General features: G+C 49.0%; 1 protein-coding gene across 1 annotated transcript; it reads right to left on the minus strand.

The window, feature by feature from the left end:
* Positions 1-2,353: 2,353 nt before the first annotated feature.
* Positions 2,354-13,789, minus strand: ZDHHC19 (zDHHC palmitoyltransferase 19; the record flags this gene model as incomplete). Its single annotated transcript, XM_080919527.1, has 8 exons — positions 2,354-2,433; positions 4,980-5,200; positions 5,493-5,578; positions 11,482-11,587; positions 11,898-12,070; positions 12,557-12,696; positions 13,185-13,306; positions 13,644-13,789. 8 exons carry the CDS (start codon positions 13,787-13,789, stop codon positions 2,354-2,356), a joined length of 1,074 nt encoding a protein of 357 aa, XP_080775653.1.
* Between the last annotated feature and the right edge of the window lie 7,050 nt (positions 13,790-20,839).

The following is a 20,839-nucleotide window of genomic DNA, read 5'->3' on the forward strand; positions in this document are numbered from 1 at the left end:
TGCCACCCTCATCCTCTGATTCCTTCTCCCTGAGGAGTAAGGGAGGTGGTTAGATAGCCCACAGGGTCCCCGCCCCCACCGGCTTGGACTGTCTCATTTCCATAGCAAAATAAAGCTGCCCCAGTCAGAAAGCAGTTAGCAATGGGTGTCTGGCTGGGCTGCAGAAGTCCCTCCACCACCACCACCTCCTCCTCCACCACCACCACCAACACTACTACCATCAGCATCACCACCACCACCTCCTCCTCCTCCACCACCACCAACACTACTACCATCACCATCACCACCACCTCCCCCTCCTCCACCACCACCTCCCCCTCCTCCACCACCACCTCCTCCTCTTCCACCACCACCACCAACACTACTACCATCACCATCACCACTACCTCCTCCTCCTCCTCCACCACCACCTCCCCCTCCTCCACCACCACCACCACCAACACTACTACCATCACCATCACCATCACCACTACTTCCTCCTCCTCCTCCTCCTCCACCACCACCTGCCCCTCCTCCTCCTCTTCCACAACCACCCTGGGCAGAGCAGACAAAGGCTCCCTGTACAAAGCTGCCTCCAGCCCTCCTGCGCTGGACCCAGATCCTTCGGCTTCCAAGAATCACAATGAGACGTTCTTACTTGAAAGTCCTCCATTGGCTTTGTGTTCCTGGAAGTCTTCATCCAGGAAAAGCCAGGGGAGTGGGGAAGAGTCAAAGGGATGGAGAACCAGAGGGTAGCATGGTGGAAGAATGTGACAGGAAGAGGACGGAAGGGAGGAAGAGGAAGGAAGAGGGACTGGAGAGGTGAGAGGAGGCGAGGCCCAAGATGGAGGCTGGGACACAGAGAAACAGGAGCCAGGAACAAGTGGCTTTTGACTTCCTTCAGCCTGAGGTGATGTGAACACAGCAGCTAAGCAGAAGCTGATTACCTAACTGACGTGCACAGCCATGGTCCTAAGGCCACGCTACTACTCCGCAGGGGAGTCCCAGCTCTTACACCCGAGTCTACACTCCAGTCCCTTTGGCCGGGAGACATCTCAGAGGTTGACTTTCTATAAAACAAACTTCCTCTTGAATCAACACCTTTCCCCCATCGCTGCTCAGCCCCCAAAAGATCTGACTGTAAACAGGGCAGCCGTGGATTCTGCCCATCACTGTAACTGGCGTTACAAAGTCCTAAGCAGGTCATACAAAGTCCACCTCGTGCTGGAGTCTGGCTCTGCCTGGCCAATGCCTGTGACAATGCTGTGACTTGTATCTGCTCGTCTTGCCTCCTAGAGAAGCCCAGAGTCTTCCCGCCGAGGAACGTGTCATGGGGAAGGGCCTGGAGGGTTTTGGCTCCCTGACGTAGCACGACCAGGGGAATTGACTGCTTTGCTGAATGTCGTTTCTCTCATCTCTAAAACTAGAATAGCAACTTAGCTGGGCCAATGTGAAGATGAAAGGAAGTACTACACAAACAACTTAGCACAGGCTGGGTAGGGCAATGGGTAATAAAGGTTTGTCTCCTGGAACAGGGCTTCATCTTTGGGCTGCATCTGCTTGCTAAGAACCAAAGACACACACTCTCCAGATGGAGGTCTCCTAGGGGCCTGACACCAGACCCAGGTACCCATGAGGGTGACCAGCAAGGAGCCTGTTGCCCTGTGAGGTATGAGGAGTCTGATCCTGACGGACTCTGTAGCAGTCTCTTCTGCCTTGCCCCACCCTCAGCTACTTCAGCCCCCCCCCCCCCCCCCCCGCTTGGGTGGAGTGGTTAGGGCAGAGCAGGGTGGGTGAGCCAGAGGCAGTAGGGACCATTATCGGGTGGCCCAGGATGGAGAAGGCTTCTGCAGCCTCCTTATCGGCTCCCCAGAGGGCTGATGCACTGGCTTATCTGAGCCTGGGGCAAGTGAGCTGAGCTCTGAAGCTACTGCACCGGCTCCCCTGCTGGAGCAGCTGAGAGTAGGAACCAGAACCACCAGGCTGGCTACCATTTATTTCTGCCATGGGGTTATCTTAGCCAGCCAACTTCCCTCACTAGCCCCAGAACCCTGTCCGACACTGATGGTGGTGGGTTGTAGGACAAAGAGTCTGACCCTGATCCTCATCTATGAAGGACAAAGCCTGTGACTCTGTGAGGGAAATGACTCCGTGGGGATTGCTGGGCTGAGCAAAGTGACTTCTGTCAAGCATACTAGTTGGCAGCAAGGGCCCGTCAGTCACTCAAAGCTTGTTCTACCCTATAAGTCTTGACCTCCCAGAAGGCCATGTGGATGACTCTGGAGATAATTTTGGCTCCAGGAGCTAGCTGGCTGGGATCCCACAAAGGGGCTCCAGCTACAACTTGGCACATGGTCACTCTTGGCTTTGGCCCTTACTCTGAGGGTGGTAGGTCTTTCTGGGCATAGGGAAGCAGGCCCCCTCCTGGGGCTCCGATAACAGCTCTCACCTTATCTGTCAGCCAAAGACGGGGTGGGGTAAGTCTGAGAAGCAAAGGCAAGTTCTGCAAAAAGGAGGAGCAGAGGGGGTGGGAGCAGAGCAACTGAAGCCCTTCCAGCCTGGCCTGAGGTCTAGGGAAGGGCAAAGGGCCAAGAAGGGGTGGGTTAGACCCCTCCTAGAGCTGTAGAAATTCTCAATTGGAAAGAACAGAGAAACCTAGGATCTTTACCTCAGAGCAGGAGTGCCTTTGAAGAAATCAGGGAGGCCTGGAGAGATGGCTCAGTGGTTAAGAGCACTGACTGCTCTTCCAGAGGTCCAGAGTTCAAATCCCAGCAACCACATGGTGGCTCACAACCATCTGTAATGGGATCTGATGCATTATTCTGGTATGTCTAAAGACAGCTACAGTGTACTTATATATAATAAATAAATCTTTAAAGAAGCAGCCAGGGCCTCTTGAGAATCTGAAGAAGATTACATCCTTGTCTTGGCAGGGTAACTGAAATGTCTTGAGGAGTCAGGGAAGATTACATGCCTGGGCCTCTGATGGTCCCTTGCAAACCTGGAGCTAGGGACCAATAAATATATTCCCGGGCCAGGTGGGGCTGAAGACAGCCAGTATTCCTGAAGCCTCCGGTGGGGCAGGTACCCCTCCCAAGCCAGGAACGTGCAGGATTTAATCCAAGCCTTGGCTCAGGCACCTGGACTCCTCTACTCCTCTGATCCAGGCCCAGGTTACCTGGGAAGCTCTCCTTTGCAGGAAGGGGAAGCTCCCCGACTGACCCATTCTTGCCATTTTCCTGAAGTTGGGATGTTCTCTTCTGCACACACTGGAGATTCACACCCGGATGTAGACACACAGCTGGGCTCAGTGGCTCAAAAATACTATTCCTGTCCTTGCTGCCATGTAACACAGAACTACTCTAGCCCTACAGTTAAATGTGCTCCCAAAATAACCCAAAATGTGCTCCTCAGAATCATCTGGAAGGGTCAAGCTGGGCTGAGGTTTTGTTTTGTTTTGTTTTGTTTTGTTTTGTTTTGTTTTGTTTTGTTTTTTGAGTCTATACAACCCTGGCTGTCCTGGAACTCACTCTGTAGGTCAGGCGGGCCTCAAACTCACAGAAGTTCTTCTGCCTCTGCCTGCTGAGTGCTGGGATTAAAGTCATGAGACGCCACACCTGGCCTGGGCTGACTTTTCGTTTGCCAGTGACATATATCCAAAACTCCACCCAGAAAAGTTGAGCAAGGGTAAAACTGGAGAAAAGCCCCAAGCCCTCTCTAAAGAAGCTCCTGGTGTTGAGAAATGAGCTAGCCAGTAACTCTGTGGGTCCGAAGCAGAGCAGATAAATTTGACAGATTTTACAGGAAGGGGCCTGGGCCTCTAGGGACAAGTGGACTGAGGCCTGGGGGCTGGAAACAGGGCTGATAAGGGAGTAAAGCTAACCTGTGCTTGGCTTTAATGTCTAAAGAGCTGCAGAGATGACTGTACTACACAAGGCTGCACACCATGGCCACTAATAAAGCCAGAGCTTAATGAGCTCCTTCAAAAGCCCCCAGGAGCCTAAACACCACAGGATCTTGGATCATACCAGGTTGGAGTATGGGGTTATGTCAAAAATGTGATGCGGATGCAGGCTTAACATGAGGCTAAGCACCCCATGTTTACCCAGGTCTTGGCCCCTGGAAAGGTACCCACACCTAGCCTGATGGCCTTCCAACCCAACAGAGGCCCTGCACCACAGTGCAAAGGGCCGAGCGCGTCTTGTGCGTTCCCCGGTCAATGTGCGCCCTCTTCAGTCAGATAGAGGTACTGCATGGAAACCTTGTTCTTCCACATCATCACCAGCCCTTATCAGAAAGACTACAGTTAATACTTTCTGTCCATCGTAAGAGAGAACCTTTAGTTTCCTGCCCCAGGTCATGGAACCAGGCAGTGATAAACCCTGAACTTGGGTCTCTGGGAACCATGTCTGGAGATCTTTGTCTTCTCATCCCTTCAACAGGCCGGACACCCTTATCAGAAACCAACAATCAATATTTAATGAGGATGGGTGGGTGTCAGTGCTTCCACCAATGGAACAACAGGAGCTGGGCCCAAGTGGGCCACTTGGATTCAAACTTGAAGGTTCAAGTTTAGGTGGTCCTGGTTCTGTATACACCAGGGTGAGCCTCATCTAGGGTGTCTCCAACAGCAGGCTCAGCCATGGGTGGATTTGGACCTAAACACAGAGTGAGAACATGCAGGCTCCCTCCCACTTCCCCAGCTCCACCCCCAACTTCTCCTTATTTGAGCCAAGGGGTCTGGGGGGGGGGTTCAATGTCACTGAACTGCATGTAAAATTTTCGCCTGATTAAGGAGCATTCTTCAAAACAATATAAACTGTAGGCTAGTCTCTGTCCCCAGCTGAGGAAACTTGTTCAGACCTAGTGGCTGGCCCAGGGCCAAACCAAGTTGAGGGATGAGGTCTTTCTATCCTACAGCCAACCCCTTTCAAGGTTCCTCCAGACTTAACCTTTCGTCCACCAAACTCTGAGCACCCCAGCTTCAGGGCCAGCCCCACCTCCTGGGGACTTCACAGATGCAGGCAGCCTTCTTATCTCCTGGAGAGCTGCAGCCTCGCCACTCCCCGAGGGTCCTTTCCCTGGCACGCGCAGAGGTTGGAGCTGGGGCCCGGTAGAACCTGGGCTACGGTGTTTGGGACACAGTGGTGAGTGCTTTGTTTTCTCGTGGATCCGTTCTGTCCCCACCGGTCTTTGCAGACAGACAGCTTCCGACATGTAACTGAAGAAGCAACAGGCCAGGTACAAGGAGTCAATGCCTTACTTAGCCAGAGCCCATTTTCCCTCTCACCCTGGTGACACATCCCAGGGGCCAGCCCTGCCCTGAGCTAGGCCTCTGGCTGCAGTTCCCTCACCCCCTCAATCCTGTGCTTTGAGACAAAAGTCAGCAGAAAGGTCCCCACTGGTCCCTGGGGGTGGAGGAAAGGAGTTGAATAGTCCAAGGTCTGGGTCCTGGGATAAGAGGACACTTAACCCTGGGGTCCACCATTCTGATGTCTGGTGTCCCAACTCACTTGGGACCCAGTGGTGCACAGATTGCTAGATACCAGTTCTTGGCAAAGCCCTGGTCGAAGGGGTTGTACTCCTGATGGTGCCTGCACTGGAAGGGTGTGGGGGGAGAAGAGAATGTCAGACTGGACAGTGGGTCACAGCAGTGACAAGCCTTCGTTCAATCGGCTCAGGCCTAGCTGCTGCAGGCTTGCAAAGAAAGGGAAGGAAGCTGAGAGCGAGCCAGGCTTCGGCTTTCCCGGGTTCCCTGGAGAAGCACCCCAATTTTGATCAGCTCTGCCAGGGCTGATGTTGACACTGTGCCTGGCTCTCTCTTTTCCTGCTTTCTCAGGGCTCCCTGTCACCTGTATGGCCCTGTGTTGCATCCTTGCTTTCTATGGGCCACAGATGCCCTGTGACCTTCCTGACCACTGCTCAGACTCTCCTAACACATGTTTGGATCCCCCCTTAGCCACTCAGCCCCTCCACCACCCAACTATCATTTCTTGGCTTTCCTGCTGCTCATTTTTGCTTTCTGAAAGTTTGTCTTGGTTGAATTTCGCCATCTGGAAGGTTTGTAGCGATTGGAACCCTATTTTCCCAGCCAGGGTCACATGGCCTTGGGAAAACCGGTCCCACTGTGATGCATAGCATAGGTCAGGTTTAAAGTGACGGTGTTTGTCTGTCTCATGCTGTGGCCTAGACTTTCCTAGAACTCACTGTTCTTGACCAGGCTAGCCTTAACCTTGCAGTGATCCTCAGAGCTGTAGGTAAGAGTAAACCACTGTGCCCAGCATCCCTTGGACATTTTTTCTTTTCTCTTTCTTTTTTTATAGGACAGGGTTTCTCTGTGTAACAGCCCTGGTGTCCTGGAACTCACTTTGTGGACCAGGCTGGCCTCAAACTCGCAGAAACACGCCAGTCTCTGGTTTTTGAGTGCTGGGATTAAAGGCATACCCAAGCACCACCCAGTCTCCTGGACATTCTTAACTAAGATCTCCTCTCCCCCTCCACTGTCACTTCCCACTCATCCTGAGATACCTTCCCACCCCTGCACCACCATTCCTCCTGCAGGTCAAGCTTCATCCCAACTTAAAGAGCTATAGTCACAATGAAAAGTGCCCCAGCATCATCTATGCCTGCTTCCAATGACTTGTGCCCCATGCTCTCCTCATCAAGACTCTGCTCTTCAATACACCACCAGACAGAAAGCAGGACCCCTCAGGACTGTCCTGCAATATCCTGCCTGTAAGCTGTATCAACCAATATTCTAGGAAAAGGTCTACCTCCTTCAAGCTGTCTGCAGTAACTCTGAAATGCTCCCATAGCCTCTCATGAAGTGCTCCCATAGTCTCCCATGAAGTGCTCCCATAGCCTCTCATGAAGTGCTCCCATAGCCTCTCATGAAGTGCTCCCATAGCCTCTCATGAAGTGCTCCCATAGCCTCTCATGAAGTGCTCCCATAGCCTCTCATGAAGTACTCCTATAGCTCACTGGCTCCAGGCTTGGAGCTCCTGCTCAAATTCTGTGTTTCAAATGTCTACACAATCTCTAGTACCCAAACAAAACAGCATCTTGTTCTGCTCTCTGCCCAACTGCCCCCCACAATGATCTTGCTCTTGCTCTCCCCAACTCCACATGTGTGCATGTGTGTGTGTGTCCTCTCTCTCTCTCCTCTCTCTCTCTCTCTCTCTCTCTCTCTCTCTCTCTCTCTCTCTCTCTCTCTCTCTTCCTCTCTCTTTCCTTTTCCACCATTATGCAGAATCATTGGCTTGTTAGATTTTTTTTTTTTCTAGATTTGGAAGTGACGCCAGGGTCCTGTGCTCTCTCTAAGCCATGTGCTCTACCACGGAGTCAAAGCCCCAGATCTAGATAGTTCTAGGTCTCAATGTTTCAGGCACTGCAGTGGGCACTTCGGGCACACTGTAAGCAACACGGCCGGCTTAGCTTTCTCTGTTGTACCAGCAGCTGTGAGACAGTGTCCTGAGCATTGAGGGCAGTGGCCAGGGCAGCAGAGAGAAAGGGGCTCAATCCAGAAAAGCAACATAACATGGCTGCTGCTTGGGGAGCCACAGCAGAAATGCTGTGGTATGCGGTTCATAGCGCGCAGAGCAGGGAGCATCCATTGGCTTTGGACACTCTCTGAAAGGAAGATCACTGTGGTGCTGAGGGTTGCTTAGGGCTGAAGTAGGTCTGGGAAGTAAGAAAGCAGCTAGTGAGGGGCTGGAGAGATGGCTCCGCAGTTAAGAGCACTGACTGCTCTTCTAGAGATCCTGAGTTCAAATCCCAGCAACCACATGGTGGCTCACAACCATCTGTAATGAGATTTGATGCCCTCTTCTGATGTGTCTGAAGACAGTTACAGTGTGCTTATATATAATAAACAAATCTTTTAAAAAAGAAAAGAAAGCAGCTAGTGGGTGCAGCCACCACGATCAGGAAGGGGCATCCAGGGGAGGTTTCAGTAGGTGGAGGGGAGGCTGTGACATCGACTAAGGGCCATGCTTTGACTATAAGACAAGAAGAGTATAGAAAGCCCGATGGTAATAAAAATAACAGCTGGATCCCTTAGCATGTGAGCTACATGCTAAGGTCCTACACAAGTTTCCCTTTTTGTAGTGGGGGACAGAGTGACCTGGTGGCCAAGTAACATCCCCAGGCCTCACTGCAGCTGTGTTGTAGGATCGTGATCCAATGAGGCCCATCTACAGAGTCCTTGTTATGAGCCACCAAGCAAGGGACCCAAAAGGAGCTTCAGTCCAGGAAGGGCGGATTAGAGAGACTAAGAACTGGGGCGTATGATCAGAGTGAACCGGCGAAGACAGAAAGAGAAGAGAGTCCTGCCCGGGGAAGGTCGAAGTGCAGACCACACTTAAGTCCCTTACGTTGGAGATCCGGGACCGACCAGGAAGGCCTGGTTTTAAGCAGAAGAGAGCAATGACCTGGGGCTGATCTGGGGCTAGAACTGGAAGACAGTAGAGGAAAGGCTGCTGTCCAGCAGAGCCTGAAATGCTGGACTGATGCCAGAAAGAGGAAGCATATGGGCACTGGTCTGTTAGGAAGGGCTGAGCAGAGAAGGCAAAGGTGAGAGAGGAGCCAAAACTGGGTGGGTGATGTCTGAGATGGGAGAGGCACGGGGGAGTGATGGGTACAAGATGCTCTGTCTGTCTGTCTTTCAGCTGTCTGTCTCTAGTTCCCTCCAATGAGAAGTCCACCTGTCTTCCTCACACAGCCATTAGTCAGGTTACCTTCCCACGAAATGGGTAAAGAAACCACATGCTACAAAGCAATGATGAAAGATAAACCAAAAACAGAAAACCTACATAAATGTGGGGCGAAGCGGACCCTGAAAATGCCGTCTTCTGAAAACGCCAGCTAGCCCCAGTCTGCTCCATAGGCCAACAGAATTCTGAGGGAAACCCCAGCAGATTCGTAGAAAGTGACAAGCGGATTGTCAACTTTCCCTCCAAGGAACAAAAAGCCAAGAGAACCTCCAAAGGGAGCAGTTAGAGGACTCGTTACATGCCATTTCCAAACTATAGAGCAACACTAACCAAGTCAGTACAGCGTGGGCAGAAATGTGCCACTGAGAGATAAACCATGTCTGGCCAGTTCTGCTCTTCAACAAATATACAAAGACAAGGCAGGAAGGAATCCTTTCCAACAGTGGTGCAGGTATGCAAACAGCAAATCTTGGGACTGGAGCAGCAGCCCAGTCTCCTGACAGCACTGTCTGCGTACGGAGACTCACAGTGGAACTCCAGATGCGGGCTGCAGAGATGGCTCAGCGGTTAAGAGCCCTGACTGCTCTTCCTGAGTTCAATTCCCAGCAACCACATGGTGGCTCACAACCATCTGTAATGGGATCTGACATCCTCGTTTAGACTCCACAGGCATCTGGCATGCACTCAATACACAGACATACATTCAGGCAAACACTAGTACACGTAAGATGAAAGACAAAAACAAGCCTTTGCCACACACATAACGTATATATATATATATATATAATAGCCCCAAAGAAATCATCAGTCTAATGGTAGATTCTAAACCCACAAAACTTCAGTAGAAAAACACATGAATGAAAATTTGCGATCTGTGGCTAGCAAAGATTCCTTAGTGAGCACACCAAACGCACACGATTCATCTATGGGATGCACGCACAAAGCACACATACCACATACACCACGCTCAGGCACACATGGACTTGAGCACAAGCACAGCTAAAAATTCTGCTATTTGAAATGGAACAGGCTGAAAAGAAAACAAAATAATACGCTATGGATCTCAAGAAAATATTTTTTAAAACACATACCCAAGCCCGGAATACACAGGGTATTCATGAAACACATCAAGAAAATAATCCAAGTTTTAAATACACAAAATATTTTGGAGCATAGATTACATGAAAGTAGTACTGCTCGCCATCACTCTCAGGAGGAAAACACACATTAGAGCCACAGGATGCCACCACCACATATCTACTGGATGGGCTAAAACAAACTTCCGACAGTATCAAGTGTTGGCAAAGAGGCAGAGTAACAGGAATTCTCCTATATCACTGTGTGAATGCAAAGTTTGGTTTGTTAGACAATCTGGTAGTTTGTTATAAACTGAAACGCAGCTGCCACGTGGCCCAGAAGTACCACTTCTAAGAACTTACCCAATAGGAAAACTTATGTTCTGGACACCAATGTTTGGATTGAGTTCATTTTCTAATTACTCCAAACTAGAAATGATGTAAAAATCCTTCAGCACAGATAATCCATAGAGCATCCTACAAGACAATGCACTGCTACACCGCGATAAAGAGGAGTAAGCAGACAAGAACAGCATTAGTGAAGCTCAGGTGTGCTGTGGTAAGCAAGCCAAGGCAGACTAGGCAGGCAAGGATTTCATTTATGCGGGATTCTGAAATATTAAAACAAAAGCAACAACACCACAAAAAACAAACAAACAAACAAACAAACAAAAAAAAAACCTAAGGGTGAAAAATCAATCAACCATTACCAGGGGCTGTAATAGGAAGACAAACCCGCTACAAAAGGCCATGAAAGAAACTTGTAGAATAATGACAGTACTGCTTTCAGATACCCCTATGATGACTCCGGAGTTTCTACTGCTCCGAGACTGTCCACGCTAGATTTCCTGGCTGCTTTAATGTGATCGGCTTCAAGGTCTCTGCTCAATTGCCAGCGCTTGGATCAGAGATGTTCCCTCACTCTCTTAATAACATTCCTTCAAGCTATTAATTCCACCAGCCAGCAAGATCGAAAGTTCAAGGCTTACCTGAGACTGCCTAATTTAAAACGGGGGGGGGGGGGGATACAGCTGAGTAGTAAAGCATTTGCCTAGCATTTTCCAGAGCCTGGGTTCAATCCCTAGTAGTGGAAGAGGAAAAGTCTGTTTTTTAGCTCCCTGGTTCTTTTTTTGTTTTGTTTTGTTTTGTTTTTGAGAAAGAGTGTCTGTGTGTATCCCTGGCTGTTCAGGAACTCACTCTATAGACCAGACTTGGCCTTGAACTCGGAGATCTGCCTGCCTCTGCCTCCCGAGTGTTGGGATTAAAAGTGTGAACCACCACTGCCCAGCTCCCTGGGCAGTGTTGCAAAGCTGGCAACACCGAATCCTCTGTCTTCTGCCCCTTTGAAATCACTCCAGGATGCAGAATGGTGTGTTGGGCTAGTTCCTTCTCTTAGTCCAAACTACACAGCTCTAGACTGACACCTCTTGGTGTGGTCCAGGGTGTTGCCAGACAAATGCAGAAGGTAGCCTTCCACGACACCCAGACCCTCAAACGCAGGCAGCCCAGCACACAGCGGTCCAACAGCGGTGCAGCGGGACGGAGAGCGACCACCGGACTCCAGCAGGTGGCGCTGTGGTCCGAGCTGCCACTTAGAATGAGACCCAAAGGCCTTACCCTCCCTCAGAGGCCAAAGGCAATGGAAAATCAGTTCCTGAGGACTCAGGATGCTTCCCGCAGTCAGACGTCTGGATGTCCACGCTCCGCCCACATACCTTGCTCTCGTAGGAACGCTCCGCCCTGCTCACAGATAAGGCCTGAATCAGCATCAGCAGGAAGAGTGGAATCAGGAAGCTCGCAGAGGGCACAGCCACCAGGATGCTCGCCAGCTAAGGAGCCACGGCTAGTCTAGCCCATCTTCCCCTTTCCACCATCACTCCTGCCCACCCACTCTATCCCACTATGCTGTTTCTCTGCTTGTCCCTTTTAGGTCTTCATTATTCTATGGCCCTACTAAGTTCTATCCCCGCCCCCTTTTTTTCTCCGCCCATTTTCCCACTTTCATCGACCCATACTGAGCCTCTGATGTGACTTCTCCTGCTTGCTTCATCCGTGACTGGCTCCGCCCTCTGAGACCTCATCTCCCACCTGCCTCAACCCCTCCCACTGCTCCTCCCACGTGAGTAGATACGCCATCGCCTTGTCCAGGGAGAACGGCAGATGGCTTGTGCGAATTAGGAACATCAGGCAGGTGACCAACAGGGCTCCTGAGTAGAGACAGAGGGACAGGACCAGCAGAATGAAGAGGCGGAAGTTGCGGTGACCGATGCAGTTATTGACCCACTTGCAATGGTGGTCAAAGTCCTGTTACAGAGAGAGGAACGGGCTCCGGGATCCATGCTTCCGCCCAGCTGCCGGCACCCCAAATAACTCTTCCCTTTTGGTCACTTACTCTTACCTTCCCCAGGCAGCTTCCCTCTACACATCTGTAAACTGGTCCGCCAGTACAAACTTGCACAAACTGAGAGACCCTCCCAACCTAAACATCCAAACCAGGCCTATAGCCAAATGAAGGGTTTAGACAGCCCGTGGCAGCAAACCAGGAGGTAGGAAACAGACTGTCTTCCCTGTCCCCTTCCTCAGGACCAGAACACATCAAAGTGCCTACACTGACATGCCACCCTTCCTGAACAGACGCAGGTACGTCAGTCAGTGACCTGTGTGAGGGACCAAGAACAAGCGGACATACAGTCATGCTTGGCCCTCAGCTGTCATGGAAAACTCGCACTGACCGCTGGCCCGCATCTGACGGGGTTTCCGGTTCAGGCCAGGCAGTGAAGGGATTCTCACCTCCACACAAATGTTGCACCACGGGCAGTGGTGGGTGCGGGGTGGGCGATGGAAGAGGCACCTTGGGCACCATTCGAGGCGGAAAGCCCTCTGGTTCACGCTCACCACATGCACCATCCTGGGGTCCTCATTGTTGGAGCCTGACGTGAGAGAGAGTCAGGAGGTCGACCTTACAGTCCTGCTCTGGGCAGCCCTACAGCAGCACTGGGGATACGGGGAGAAGTTGAACAGGGAATCCCTGACCTTACGGAGCAAGCTGACCGTCAGGGAGGAGGAGGAGGGGGAGAGGGAGGGGATTTGTGGGTGGATGGGGACATGTTCCAGCCAGCCTTGTGTACAGAACTCTGCCTTTCAAACATTAGTAGCACGTGACGTTCTGGGTGGCGGAAAAGGGGGCATAAACTGCAGGGTTTGAACAAGCCTCCTGGTTTCTCTCTCCAGCCCGTACAGCCCATTCTTCTGAAGCAGTTGGAAAACATCCTGGATCTTGCATTGTTTTGTTTGGTTTTCAACACCTTTGTGGCTCAGAAAATGAGATGTTGGAGGAGACAAGCGTTGCCATCAAGTGGCTTGAGGTGGGGTGTCAGCCTTCTGGGTGCCAGCTCCTTCCAGAGGGCCAAGTCCTCACCTCGATGTAAGATCCCAGGGTCTGAGAAGTTGAGCGAGACAAGACTGAAGAAGGTGAGGATGAAAAGTGGACCTGTGACCACGGGAAAGGCCCACTCCCCGTTCTGAACCAGCCACCTACAACTGAGACCAGAACCACTTTCAGTCTGGAGCTGGAGTCGCCCAGAGCTCCTCCTTGAGCCCCTGTCCAGTTGGGTCAGGACGCTCAGAACCAAAAGCATCCAGGCAAGGGACAGACTCACAGGGGCCCCGCCCAATGCCACCAGCAGCATCACCAGCTACATTCACCTCCACCCCATGCACCAATGTGCCAGAAGTCTATGCCTGCACATTACTTTTCCTCTAACTAGACTGCTGTTCCCCATGCCTTCTAGTTCTCCTTGCAGTTCTCCTGCCTAGAAACTGTAGTTTTCTTCTCCTCTCTGCATAGGAAGCCTCACGGATGACATGGGACACTCACGGGAATCCGAAGAAAAGGCCACTCAGAAACACCAGCAGCGTCACATTGAAGGCAGCAAACAGGCTCGGGAGGAACCATGAAAGCGGGATAGTGGGCAGCTGTGGTGGTTCCTTCACAAGTGTCACAGTGTCCTTTAAGAAAGGCATGGCTGGGGCAGAGGACACTGCTCAGTGGGAAAAGGGCTTGCTGTGTGGGTATGGGGAGTCAAATCCAGCCCTCGGGTCCCAGAAAAAGAGTGTGTTCATGTGTATACACATGGACATAACTTTAGCAGCCTCAAGAGGATCCCTGGGGCTTATTGGCAGGTGGTCCAGCCAAACTGGCAAGCTCCAGGTACAGCAAGACACCTTGTCTCAACAGGTGAGGTGAGATTAGTTAATTAAAGGGACACAGCTGACACACACACACACACACACACACACACACACACACACACACACAGAGTGGGACATGACTCCCATACTCACAGGTGAAGTATGAGACTTCATACTAGCTGCTCTTTCAGGGAAAGACCTTAATGACTCAGAATTTCATTGCCATAGCAACAGAAGACACAGCCCAGGAGAGAAGAAAAAAGAAGTCTCAGTGTGATGTCACAGAGGCAGAGGATGGGGGCTGTGGCTGTTTCTGGTTACTTTTGAGATCAACCCCCTCCTCCCCACCACTTACATTAGAGTCCAAGGAGTGGTACCATGTGCCTCCTGGAGGCTACTAAGGTTTGTCCCCCAGAAATTCACGTGTTGAAGTCCTGTTGGCGTCCTGGAGAGCTTAAGAAAGGGGTTAGCAGAGATGTTGAATCTCAAAGGGATTGACATGAGATCTTCATGGGACTGATTCCTCCCCAGTCCCAGAATCTCTGTCAGGAGATTTCTCTGAGTTCAAGGCCAGCCTGGTCTACAGATCGAGTTACAGGACAGCCAGAGCTACACAGAGAAACCCTGTTTTAAATCAAACAACAAAAATAGGGTACAGACATTTCTCAACAGAGGAGTCTCAAATGGCTGAGAAGCACTTAGCAATGTTCAACATCCTTAGCTGTCAGGAAAATGCAAATCAAAGTGCATAAAGATTCCATCTCACACCTGTCAGAATGGCTAAGATAAAAAAACTCAAGCGACAGCTCTTGGTGTTGGGGATGTGGAGCAAGAGGGAATGCTCTTCCATTGCTGGTGTGAATGCAAACATACAGACACTTTGGAAATTAATGTGGCAGTTTCTCAAAAAAAAAAAAAAATAGATTTACCTCAAAACCCAGCTATACCGATAAGATGACTGCCTTTCCTTATTGGCCTTGGCTTTTCCATACACTGTGTGACCCTTGCCCTATGACCCTTTGGCTGACCTTACAGGAAGCCATGACAACAGCAGCCTTTTGCCAGTAGACGAAGGGAGATGGTTAGGATTCCAAGGGTTAGACAAATTTGGTTAATCTGAACTAGGTGACTGTTATCTTGTGTGTTTTGTGGCCAAACCACCACCAAAAACCTCACACTGTGATGTAAGTACTTAGTGTAACTAGTAAACATTTTTGTAAAATGTAGAAATGCATGTAATCAGTTAAGTTTTTTTAAAGATTTATTTATTATATATAAGTACACTGTCACTGTCTTCAGACACACCAGAAGAGCGCATCAGATCCCATTACAGATGGTTGTGAGCCACCATGTGGTCGCTGAGATTTGAGCTCAGAACCTCTGGAAGGGCAGTCAGTGCTCTTAACCGCTGAGCCATCTCTCCAGCCCTCAATCAGTTAAGTTTTATATTTTACAATGTTCTGTAATAAAACTTATCAAGGTAAATTGGATAAAGGAGCAGTGACTGTAACAGATTGTAGGAGAGGTTTAGTTGGATTTAGTCTATTTGACTTGCCTTTAATTTAATTTGTGGCAAATCACAAATGTATCAAGGGTTTAGCAGTATAATAGCTAAGTCCTACTCCAGTGATAAATGTTGCTATGTTTGTACTAACTTTCAAAAACGTGCATCCCTGTCATCGCATGTTATCCCTCCCTCCACATGATAAAGAATATTAAAAAAAAAAAAAAAAAAACCAAACAGCTATACCATTCCTGGGCATATACCCAAAGGATGCTCTACCATATCATAAGCACACTTGCTCAATTATGTTCGTAGGAGCTTTAGTTGTAATAGCCAGAAACTAGAAACAGCTATATATCCCTCAACAGAGGAATGAATCACAAAAATGTGGTGTATTTACACAATGGAGCATTACTCAACTGTTAAACATAGCACTTATAGGCAAATGCATGGAACCAGAAAAAAAATCATTCTAAGTGAGGTAAACCAGACCCAGAAAGACAAACAAGGTATGTATCCACTTCTAAGGGGATATTAACCATGAGGTACAGGATAACCGTCCTACAGTCCACAGACCCAGAGAAATTAATAACAAAAAAGTCTCAAGGGAGGACAAATTGATCTCCCTGGAGGAGAAAGAGAGTAGACATCACAGGTGGAAATGCAGGCCAGGACTGGGGAACCATACTAGAACAGGCGGGCTCAGGTGTGGGGGAGAAGAAGAGGGGCTGAATACTGGAATTGGGGGCACATCTCGGGGATGTTAGAAACTCCCAGGAATCCATGAGGGTGACCCTAGCAAGACTCCTAGCAACAAGGATATGGAGCCAAAACTGGCCATCTCTGTATCCAGGAGGCTTCCAATGGAAGAGGGACTGGGGCACCAACTCAGCCACAAAACCTTTGACCTATAATTTGTCCTGTCTTCAAGATGTGCTGGGGTAAAAGTAGTTCGGAACTTGTGGGAGTGGTCAATCAATAACTGGTTGAGTCCAGCTTGAGACCCACGCCAGAGAGGGAGCCCACCCCCGACACTGCCTGGAGGCCCAGGAAGCAGAGGCCAGATAGCCCGGAGACCTCAGATAGAACCAGACATACCTGGGTGGGCAGTGGGGAAGATCCCTAATAATATCCTGCGATACTCATAGACAGGAGCTAACCCCCATCTGTCCCCTGTGGGCACCACACATATGTGGCATAGACACACACACACACACACACACACCTAACAGAATGTAACCAATCGGGCAATGTATTCTCACTTAACAAAAGCTAACAGAGACAACTTTAAAGATCGGTTCAGCTGGAAATAAAGGTTTGAAAAGTTTGGGGCTTTCTGTGTGTGATAATTAACTAGCTGCCTCTGGCTAATAATTGGAGCCCTGGATAGTGTCATCGATTTTAGCCAGAATATAATTTCTTCTAGATAGTTACCAAGCTAACCCAAACCACTGGCGAGAGAAGAGTTCTCTTTGGGGGGTGTCGAGCTCCCCCTGGTGTCCTAGAACTCACTCAGTAGACCAGACCAGCCTTTAAACTCAAGAGATCCTCCTGCCTCTGCCTCCTGACTGTTGGGATTAAAGGCGTGCACCACTAGGCCAGGCTCAGTAGCCCTTTTTAAACAAGACAATCTGTTTTTAAAATGGGATATTCTCTGTATTTACATTTCAAATATTATCACCCCCTCCCCCTTCCCCTTGCTTCCATGAAGGTGCTCCCTCTCCCAATCACTCCACCTCTTAACCACTGAGCCACCTCTCCAGCCCCTGACTTTGGCCTTCGTAACCTCCCCAGTGTACCTTGTACATGTGGTATTACAGGTGTGCAGCATTGCACCTGGTTTACTTGATGCCAAGAATGGAACCCAGGGCTTTGTCAGTACCAGGCAAGCACACTACCAATTGAACTACGTGCCCATTTCTGGGGAAAAACTATCACTGGAATTCTTCCATTTGCATTTTTCAAGTGTGTGTGCACGTGTGTATATTTGCGTTTTTGCATGGATGTGGACGTACGTGCACATGTGTGTACATGTATGTAGAGGTTTGAGGTTATCCTCTCTTCCACCTTGGTCTTTGAGACAGAATATCTCAACACAATCTAGAGCTTGCCAACCTAGTCTTGCTAGCTAGCTTGCTTCTCTGATTTCCCATCTCTGCTTTCTGAGGCTGAAATCACAGGTGGATTTCTAGGGACCTGAACTCTGGTTCTCTCGTATTTGCTCAGCAAGCAATTTAACCACAGAACATCCCCTGATGTAGAAAACAAAGTTTTTAGGGGCTCTGAGACTTTTCCAAAGACAGAATTTACTGACTGACAGCCACAAGGTCTCATAGAAAAGTCCAAATATGAATCATCATCAGCCTAAACCCCTCACAGTTTTTGAAAATGTATAAACAGTGTTCTGAAAATGTAAAAACAACGTTTTAATGGACAGGTCAGGCTATGCTGACTAAGTTGAGTTAGGACAAAACAAAAATGACTGCTTTAGAGAAAAAAGGACCCTCTACCCCTCCCAGTGATAAATTCTGAGAAAAACCACCAGGAGCCAGCCTGACCCTGCCTGACCACTCAGTTCCTTCCCACCTTGAAAATTTTCCCAAACTGGCCCTTTCCCAAGGCCAGGCACAGGGCTAGATGAGAAAATGGCTAAGCCAAGAACAGCCCCTTGAGCGGGGCTAGCCAATACCTGATCCTTTGTCCTAAGATCAATTACTCTGTCGCTGAAATCTGCCCGCTGTAAAGAATAAAAGATATGTGCTTTTTGAATTTAGGGTTGACTCTCCCTGCGAGGATAAGAAACCCCATACTTATGGAAGTAAACCTCTTGTTATTACAGCGGTCTATTGTCTAATTGTGTTTGCACTCCTGAGCTAAAACTCCTTGGGGTCTTATAACACCCCAAGCCTGTTGGATGGAATTTTGACAGATATTTCACTGACGGGGGTCCTTGGCAAGAACAAGTACTCTTAACTATTGCGCTGACTCCAGCCAAGAGTAAGCTTTTCAATGAACAGTCATCATGGGACTGAGACTGTAGCACAGATTCCTTACCTGACAGGTGTGAGACCTTAGGTTCAATCCCCAGTTCTGTCAGGAGAAAGGTTAACTGCATCCTATACAAAAAAATTAATTCAAAGTGGTTCAAAAACCTAAATTAGAGATTTAGAACTATTAAACTCCTAGACAAAATAAAAGTTGTAATATAATGGAAGAAAGAAAAGAAGGGAGGGAGGGAAGAAGGTGAAAGAGGAGGGAAAACAAATGGTAGGGGCAGTGTGATGGCTCAGTGGGTAAGCCTAAGCCTGAGGATCCTTAGGACCCAAGTAAAAGCCAGACACGACAGCACCCCTCTGTGACCTGGTACTGGAGAGTGGAGTTGGTGGTTGTAGGGGGTTCACTGTCCACTAGTCTATCTCCAGGTTCAGAAAGACCATGCCTCAAAAAACAAGAACTATTATCAACCCCTGGTTTCCACACACACATGCATGGACAAGCACATATGGACACACAAATGCACACACATACATCTCTCTCTCTCTCTCTCTCTCTCTCTCTCTCTCTCTCTCTCTCACACACACACACACACACACACACACACACACACAAAGAAATAAGTGTGTTGTGTGTTGAGGAGGACGTGAAGTTGGGATCGATCTACGGGGATGCTCCCCCACACACACTCATAAATGCTAAGTAAGAAGCAAGAGGAAAATGGTTCACACAACTCAGTAGCTGGTGCTGGTTTAAACTTCTAGAGCCTGACCCTGCACAGTTTATTTTGACATATTTAAGCACAGTACAACTTTAGAAAAAAAGTTTCCTTATGACAATTATCACAATAAAGCTTAGGACATCAACTGCTTTGCAAAGTACCTGTGACCTTTTCCTTTAGAATGGGTTTTGTTGACTGACAATGCTCAGGATGAGGGTCTAAGGAGGAAGGGTCTGGAATAAGCATAATAGTAGACTCTAGTGAAGCCCATAAGATCTCTGGTGGGACCATAAGAATAGGGTCTATTGAGGAACAGTGTTTAGGAGTCTGGGGGATTCAGGGGAGGCTGGGCTGAACAGATAGCAAAATAAGATCACCAGGTTATTAACATGTTAAGAACCAGTATGAACCCCTCATCCCCCGCCCCCAGGCTTGCTAGCGACCTTGTCATCACCAGCCACAAAATGCAACATGTGTAACTTGCAAGGACTTAACCCAGGACAAATAGAAATGTATTCTTTAACTACAAACAGAAACCATAACCTACACAAAACAAATAGGAACTTATTCTTAACTGTCTTAACTGCAAATAGAAACCTTAACCTGCAAGGTGAATTGTTCCTGTTTGGGTCTCCCACTAACTTGCAGGGCATATCTTTCCCGACTCAGATTGGACAATCTTTTTAAATGTTTTTATTTTAATTTTAAATAAAATGTCTTCCATTTTAAGTGTTAATTTTCTTCATAATTGCCGTGTGTGTGCAGAATATTTGCATGTCATCTTCAGCCATGTTATTACCAGCCACCAATTGCAATATGTGTACCCTTTAAAAGTCTCCCTCCCATGTCCTGCCATCAAGGCCCACTCTCTCTGTCTCTCTCTGTCCCTCTCTGTCTCTGTCCCTCTCTGTCTCTCTCTTTCTCTCTTTGTCTCTCTCTGTCCCTCTGTGTCCCTCTCTGTCTCTCTCTGTCCCTCTCTGTCCCTCTTTGTCCCTCTTTGTCTCTCTCTGTCCCTCTCTGTCCCTCTGTGTCCTTCCCTGTCTCTCTCTGTCTCTCTCTGTCCCTCTCTGTCCCTCTGTGTCCTTCTCTGTCTCTCTCTGTCTCTCTCTGTCTCTTTCTCTGTCCCTCTCTGTCTCTCTCTCTCTCTGTCTCTCTCTGTCTCTCTCTGTTCCTCTCTGTCTCTCTCTGTCCCTCTGTGTCCTTCTCTGTCTCTCTCTGTCTCTCTCTGTCCCTCTCTGTCTCTCTCTCTGTCTCTCTCTGTCCCCCTGTCTCTTTCTCTGTCCCCCTCTTTCTCTCTCTCTCTCTCTGTCTCTCTCTCTGTCTTTTTCATCCCTACTCTGCGTCAACCTTTTGCTCCCCCTCAGCCCATACATCTCTTGTTGCACGGTACGATTGCTGAAATTACTTGGTCTCAATCAGCCAAGGCATTCTTCTTCCACGGTGAAACCCCAACAACATCCATTCCCAGCCTTCTGGATGCAAAATGAGTGTGCACATCTTTTGTTGTTACAGAGGCAAGCTGGTGTGGTTCACATTTGGTTGTGCTAGTGTGCATCTGTGAGCTTGAGGACCTTGTCCTGCTCCATCAGAGTAGAATATGGTACAGTTGCAGTAAGGGAAAAAAAATCACTGTGATGTTTCTCAAAAAAAAAAAAAAAAAAAA

The sequence above is a fragment of the Micromys minutus genome, assembly GCF_963924665.1.
Source record: "Micromys minutus genome assembly, chromosome: 7".
Classification (NCBI taxonomy): Eukaryota; Metazoa; Chordata; class Mammalia; order Rodentia; family Muridae; genus Micromys; species Micromys minutus.